Source organism: Larimichthys crocea, chromosome XVIII, assembly GCF_000972845.2.
Source record: "Larimichthys crocea isolate SSNF chromosome XVIII, L_crocea_2.0, whole genome shotgun sequence".
Lineage (NCBI taxonomy): Eukaryota > Metazoa > Chordata > Actinopteri > Sciaenidae > Larimichthys > Larimichthys crocea.
Window position 1 is genome coordinate 3,468,280 of NC_040028.1, and position 7,715 is coordinate 3,475,994.

General features: G+C 44.2%; 1 protein-coding gene across 1 annotated transcript in view; it reads right to left on the reverse strand.

Moving 5' to 3' along the window:
- Positions 1 to 7,715, reverse strand: part of LOC104924857 (aryl hydrocarbon receptor) — a 32,797-nt gene continuing 25,082 nt past the window's right edge. The window contains exons 3-10 of the mRNA XM_019277071.2: positions 7,518 to 7,615; positions 5,996 to 6,085; positions 5,750 to 5,864; positions 5,459 to 5,586; positions 5,055 to 5,257; positions 4,830 to 4,939; positions 4,485 to 4,626; positions 1 to 4,364 (exon numbers count right to left, since the gene is read on the reverse strand). Coding sequence (XP_019132616.2) covers positions 2,552 to 4,364; positions 4,485 to 4,626; positions 4,830 to 4,939; positions 5,055 to 5,257; positions 5,459 to 5,586; positions 5,750 to 5,864; positions 5,996 to 6,085; positions 7,518 to 7,615 — 2,699 coding nt within the window. The 3' untranslated portion in view covers positions 1 to 2,551. The remainder of the gene's footprint in view (positions 4,365 to 4,484; positions 4,627 to 4,829; positions 4,940 to 5,054; positions 5,258 to 5,458; positions 5,587 to 5,749; positions 5,865 to 5,995; positions 6,086 to 7,517; positions 7,616 to 7,715) is intronic.

Sequence of the window (7,715 nt, forward strand, 5' to 3'; positions counted from 1 at the left end):
TTAATCATTGCACACATGTATTTATGAAAAAGCATTAAACGGTCCACAAAGGGTGTTTCTTTGTTTAACATACAGGTTGGATATAGATATGATAATTACTTATATATGAGATATATGTGTATTACATTAAACTTTTTTTTTCTTTCTTTTTTTTTTTTTTGCAAATAGAAATATGGCAACTGTCAAAGCACATGTTAGCTACAAAACATGAACACGGCTGTGAACAAAAACATTTGGCTCCGGGCTGTTTTTATAGTGGCTACAATCATGACACATCTGTATCAAAGTCCGACGTCAAAGTTTGATTTATGGGCTGCTTCACACTGAGCTCCTCTACAGGGCCGACAGTGACGCTGCTCTTTCCTTACAGCAAAGAACAATGAGCAATCAGGACACAGGAAAGAAGGCCGCGATAATCGGTGCCTAAAAGACCTTTAGACTTCTTAACATGGTCATTTTTTTTTTTTTAAGCTTTGTACTGTCCGAAAACATTCACAATAGAAGGAAAGTTTCAAAAATACTGAGTGATTTCCTACAGTTGCAGCAGGAGTATGGTCAAGCTGCCATGTTAATGCTGTTTTTGCTCATGCTAAACCATTAATGCTATTTTTTTTTGTAGTGTGGATATTACATCAGATTTTTTTTTTAAAAAGGACCCAGAAAAAAAAGTAAAAAAAAAGTAAAAGACTGAAGAGCACAAACAGGACACAGACACAGCAACGTAAATATGATCTGAGTGCACTGTCACACCAGTTTAAAGCCTCTGTGAGGTCCATGTTCGTCCTGTTCATCAGTGAAAGAAACCTGTTTCCCTTGCATCCATCGATCGGGACGTTTTTGTGTAAAAGGAAAATAGTCTTTCCTCACAGGCTTGAAATGCACTTTAGGATTAAAACCTCATTCATTTACAGGAAGGATGCTGCATCTACTATGGACATGTCTTCCTTTAGTAGTGCAGTTTGAAGGATCATCTTACTGAGGAAAATATTATTTTAAGATGCTTTATACAAGAAGGCACACACACACACACACACACGCACATATATATATATATATATACAGAGACACTTTTCAGCCTCTGTTTGGCATGAAAGCACAACTTATAAGGTGATATATATTTCAGGGTGTTTCTAAAATATAGGAGAATCTATGTGGGTGAGAGCTGCTGCAGACTGAGCTGCGTCTGTGAACTGAAGGTTGTTTTTATTCATCTGTTGCATCCAGATTTAGGGACGGTGTCCTTTAAACTCTGCACATCAAGAATAACTATAACAATAGCAAGCTCTCCTCAATAACTTGTTAAGTCAGCTGATTACACGTCGAATTCACGCGATTCGAAATGACACCAGGTGAAGTGCATGAGTAAGAAAAAAAGCTGCTGCGGGATGGAAATGGGTGGAAGCTCCGCACGTTCTAACCATACAATGATCTTTTCTTCTCGGCTTATTTCTGTATCTGTCGGGGCTTTGAGATCTTCAGCGGAAGGCGTTCTCTATTAAAGCACATTTATACTGCACACAGACAAACAAGATGTATTCTGTACATATGAGATTTAACTGAATTAAAGCAGACCAATACCTGCTACAGCAAACACATACCTCAACCACATTCAAGGATTTCATTTCAAATTGCAAAACACATTATTTTAGAATTTGAAGGCACAGCTGTGATTTCCTTTTCAGTGATTCTTTTCGCATTATATGTATGTGTGGATAGTATGTGACTGGCTGAAAACAAGCACGTGACCACGTCTGCTTCCTCCTATAAAAATATCTGTCTTTGGCTATTTGGATTGACTTGACCTTGATCCTCCTAGCTGGCTCAAGCTCCATCCTGCTGCAACGCACTTGTGGTTTTATACTTCATTATTATTGTCATAGTGTATCTTCACTAAAACCTGACGAGCGACAGCTTTTAAACATTGCGGACTGGACAAAGTACATATGATACAGAGTGATATAAAACATAGGATGATCTGACTGATACAGGCAAACTATACTGCGTCTTGCCGGCTCTGACGGGTTCATGGCTTCGTCACGAGCAGGAAATATTGCGCTGTGTACAGCGGAAGGTGTTTGATCCCGCTGAGTACAGCAGAGAGGATACACGGTTAAAGGAAACTGTTTTTTTTTTGTTTGTTTTTCAAACAGAGAATGTAAAGTAACTGTTTTACGAGTGATAACTAAGCCAACGATTTTAATGCTATTCCACATTCCTGTTTTTGTTTTCTTTCTTACATTCAACACACCTTTTTCACAGCAGTCAAAATGGCTGCTGCTGAGAAAAAAGTGCAGAAACAACCAGCTATTTTTGATAATTGAAAACTATTTAGTGATTCCAGCTTCTCAAGTGTGGAGCGTGTGATTCTTTCCTTTGTTTCACGTCACAGTAAATTGAACATTTTTGATTTGTTTGTCACTGTAACTGTATTTTGTTTCTGCATCCTGACATATTGTATGTATACTGTATAAACTTGACAGTGAACTGATTAATTTAACAATTTAACAAATCGACGGAATCGATTCTACATTTAATTATGGCCTGAAAAGAATTATTTCTCATTAATTTTTCTTTTTCTTGCATAGTTTTCCTGTTGGGTAAAATTATCCAACCCAGAGTGGGACATGTTGACTTGTGTCTGTCTGTGACATTCCGGGTAGTGCTGAATGTTGAACGTGTGCTCCGAGGAGGACATACTGGGCGGGGCGCTCAGAGGACTGATGTTGGCGTTCTGCTGGTTGATGGCTGATGTTCCTACCACGGGCTTGCTGTGGTTCCACTGGAAATAACACAAACCTGGAGGCGGACTCTGATCCAGAGTAGTGCCACCTGGCCGCAAGCCCAAAGACCTCGACAGAGTCAGAATGTCGCCTCCTGCTGGACTGGAAGAAGAGTGCTGGTCAAACATGCAGCTGCTCTGAGTAGCTGCCTGGCCACACGCCAGCCCTCCCAGCTGACTGTGGTTCAGTCCGGTGACACTCCTTGGCAAAAGGCCAGCACGTGGGAATGTTTGGCCTCCTGGAGTTTGGCTGTGGCATGCTGGCATCAGCTCATGTCCGTTCTGCACGATGCCAGCGGGAGGCAGCTTCTGCTGCTGGCTCTGTGGCCACTGCCGAACCTGGTGGTTGTGCGTTTCCAGGGGGGGGCTTCCTTGCAGACATGCTGCGGAAAAGGGAATCTGAATATTAGGCACGTTAGAGGAATTAAAGCCATTGCAAGGAATCAGTGGCGGCAAAATGTCCGTTACACCGGGTGCTACATTGCTTGGCTGTTTAACAGAGCTCTGTAGTAACTGTCCATTCGCTGCCATTTCAGGAGCTTGCAAATTGTTTTGAGGACACATCAGAAGTGGGCTGGACTGTGTCTGTCCAGAAACTCCCATGTGCCTGAGAGATGCCTGCCCAAAGGACTGAAAAGGGGCTGACATGTCAGGCACAGTGAGCTCTGGGAGCTCTATAGACGCGCTGAAAATGTCCTGGAGCTGCAGTTGTTGAACAGTGGGCAGGTTGTTTTCGGCCTGTGTGATCAGGGGAGCGTGGTGTGAGAGTTTCTGGGTGCCGTTGAACACCTGCGCGGGCTCTGTTAAGTTTTGCCCCGTGATCACGTTCATGGTATCCTGCTGGTGAGCGTAGACGCCATTCATCAGAGAGTAAGCAGGATCAGGGCTCGGCGTCTCAAACAGCTCTCCCATAGCCGAGAGCTGCGCAGCCTGACCGAACGGATCCTGCTGATCTCTGTTGCCCGCCGTGAGGCAGCTGGGGCTGCTGCGGCAGTTTTCTTCCTTCTCCTTGAACAAAACAGTATCAATGTAATCGAATATGTCATTGGTGAGGATGCTGTCCAGCTCCGAGCTGACATTGCTCTGCTGAATCTCATCCTGACTTAATCTCTTGATGGCGTTTTCCCACTCCATCAGCTCCGAATCGCTGATGTCCAGATTCTGCAACACCGTGCAGAAGTCCCCGTTCTGAGCCATTTTTTCCAGGTTGTCGATCATCGTTATCGCTGACTGTTTGGCCTCCTCTTTCACCACAGGGGCACCTGTTGGAGCTGTAGGCCCCGTTTCTTGCCACGCGTCACTAGGAACGGTGACCAGGGCCCGGCTCTCATTAAACAACTGGTCCAAAGGTGAGGGGGTGTCCACTGTCTGGTTGTAGACCGCTTCGTCCTGTTTCAGGAAGCAGTCGACCAAAGAGCCGGGGACCACGTCGTTGTGTGTGTCCGTGTCGCCGAACAGTTTATTGAATTGAAACTGGGCGACATCCACCGTGGTGCCGGTGTTATAGAGGACGGCCTCTCCTGTCATGACGCTGAAGGTGAGCTGCAGCTCCCTCTGACGCAGATACTCCTCACCCTCGGAGTTGCTGGAACAGACCAAATTAGACGAGCTTAGTAAGAAACATTGTTGAGCATTTCCTGTTATGGGTGTCCTTTTTTCTTTCATTTCATAATTTTAGCAAGCATTGATAGGATCCATCACTTACACTATAGCTTTCTGATATGCAATGATGAACTCGGGTCTTCCTCCTTTGTAGATGAGCTTGGCGTTGGACTTCACCCACACCCAGCTGCCCGACTTACTCAGGAGCCTGAAAACAGTCAGACCGGTCTCTCCTGTTTTAATCACTGAGATAAAAAAGACAAGAACAACACACAATGAGAGCTCATCAGTAAATACTCCTTGATATGTTCATCTTTTTTCCCGTTACACTTTCTTCAGCACATTCTTTAGCGCTTTAGAAGAAATGGAAAGTTTTTCTTAAAAGTAGTATGAGGAGAACAAAAAAAGAGGCAACTGTATAAAAGTCATGTCAAAACTGCTGACGTACTTTGCAAGTGTTTGTCAGCGCAGTGCATCATGTCCGCTGCGTGGATGAATTGGTATCCGGAGCCTTTCATGCACAGTTCGATCTCTGAATAACCCAGAATAACCTTCCCCCTGCACAGAGACAAAAGAGGATGGAATAAAACTTCAAGTGATTCATCAACAGCCAGAGTTTAGGACTTCTGGAATTTTGTAAATAGAAAAAGAAGAATGAAAGTGTCTGTAGCACCTGCTGTCAATACCCATGGGTGTGAAATCCAGCTTGTGCTTGGTTTGAAAGAGGAGCAATTTAGCTCTGATCTCCACAATGGCCGGAGGCTGGACCGGCACGGCAACGGCAAACAGCGCTAGCTGAGGTTTGTTACAGGTCCCGTTGTCCTTGGAAATTCTTTGGCCGTGGAGGTACTTCAGTCGCCCCTGGAACTTCAGAGCCTGATTTGGGTAAAATATTATGAGATGAGTAAGTCGGGGGGAGATGATGAAGGGAAATTTGACTCAATTTTTGAAAGGTCCAATAAAGACTATTACTTTATACTGTTACTTTCTTACAATAGCCCTCTATAGTTTCAATTCAAACAAAAAGAATAAAGACATATTGCACCCAGTAAAGATAGAACTTCAAATATTACTTACCAGGAAGCCGGAGGAGTTGTCCAGGAGGCAGCGAAAGCGACACACAAAGCTCCTCTCCAGAAAGGATGAGTTCTCTGGTGGAAGCTGCTCAGGACTGTACATCACCACATTACCACAGCTCTGCAGACCTAACAACAGGTAGAGATTAAACATTACACATGAGAGCCGTTTACCTGAACCATGAGCCTCTGCTTTATGTCAAATCCATATCTTATTCACACAGAGGCGTGGGGACTGACCTCATGTCAAAAACCTGAATCCAAAGAATGATTTTTCATTTCCAGTTCTTACCATCTCCACCGGCACCAGCAGCTGGGGGGTTGAGAGCAAAGTGAAGCTGCTCCCTGAACATGGCCCTGTCGTCAGTATGGATGAGGTCAAACACACTCTGATAAACCACGTCCGACTGCAGGGCAGAGGAGAGAACATCATCATCATCACATCATCACTGATGAATTCAAAGAGAACAACACCAAATCTTAACAGAAAGTGTTTGGGCACGAAAATCTTTTTTTTTTTAAATTTCCCTTTACTCACCTGATGAAAGCCAAGGTAGTCCTTGATTGTGGAAGAGACATAAAACACAGATCCCTCCGATGTGACCACCACTGCAAACCCGTTCAGTGCCTGTACGGGGGAACAGACAGCCGGTCAGCGCTCACAGACTTTTCATAAAGCAGATGCATACATGTTAGGTACGCACATGTGGACACAAATCCTATCACAAACAGAGACACATGCTAAACACGCTATAAAATAATTCACTATGGATGCAACAGTTTTGCTTTTTTACATTTGGAAGGTGGTCACAAGTTGTGGTGTTTGCAGCAGTTCAGAGAGTGATCAGGGTGGTGTGGTACGAGGACAGCTCACAGTATGCTTCCACAGATTGGAACGTTTAAATGGCTACATAAAACTCTGATCTAAACTACTATCCATTTTGCAGCTTGTTGAATAGTAAATCTGCCTTGTTATAATCCAAAATAACGTCAACAGCTGTTGCTTCTCAAAGCCCCCTTTGTGTTACATAATCACCTCCTGTTGTGATCACGACGCAGAACAAAGTGTGAAAACATACCTGACAGGCGAGTGTGAATAAACAAGGCGCAGGGCCGCTGGAAAAGCTCAGGGTTTTTTTTTATTTTTTTTTTATAAAGGACCACAAAGCGTGGCAGAGCTTTGGCAAAAGGCACCTGGATGAACAGACTCACCTGTCATGACTTCCTGCATGATGGATAGACCTGGATTAGCTCTAACCAACACGATTAGTGCACACATCAACACTGTTTGACTGCGCATTAATGCACCTGCTTGCCCCGGGCTGTTCACTTATCAGTCAGGTCAGCGGTGTGAAGCAGCAGCAGCTTTTTCTGAAACTGTTAAAGGGTTATGCTATTTTTAGAGTGCCCGGCTTTCATCTGTCACTCTTTTTTTTTTTTTAAAGATTATTGTTTTGGCCTTTTATGATAGGATAGCTGAAGACAGACAAGAAGCAGGGAGAGGGGGAGTGACACGCAGTAAATGGCAGTCTGATTCGGGATTCGAACCGGGGCCAGCTGCAGCGAGGACTGTAGCCTCCACACACTGGGCGGCCGCTTAACCCACCATGCTACCGACCGCCCCTCATTTCATTTCTAATGAAGCTCTGTGTAATGTTTTATGGAATTACAACAACAACCTGTCCTGAGAGGACTAAAGGTAGCTTCACTCATGGAATTTGGTTGCATATTGTTGTAAGGGTGTAACAGCGTGCATGCTGCTGTCTGATTCATGTGGCCAGCTTTCATTTTGAACTCATTTGGCCTCAATAATGACACCAAAACGCCTGGAAGCATCATTACCTCTGTGACAGCTGTGGTGCTGGTGGTTCTAAACTATTTACCACCTGTAGGAGGTTATAGTTATAGTTATTTTCATATTCACCTAAAGGTTACAGTATTTGCTCCTTGCAGTAAAGTAACAGTCCTCAACATGTCAGTGTACAGAAGCATTAGGATAAATAATAAGGAGAGTTTAAATGGGTGTTGTTTCCCCCCATGCAGCTGAACTTGTTTCGTACCTGGAGCAGCAAGTCCCCCTCAGAGAAGCCGGCCGTGTCCATGTTGTTCCCATTCGCTCCGGGTAACATCAGACTGTTGTTACTGTTCTTCATGGTCGCTGCACACAAGGTGACAAAGGAGAAGAGGGGTCAGCAGAGGTGAGATTGACAGGTAAAACTGACTCTGTGTGAGTGAAAGCAAACATGATCAGAACGTAA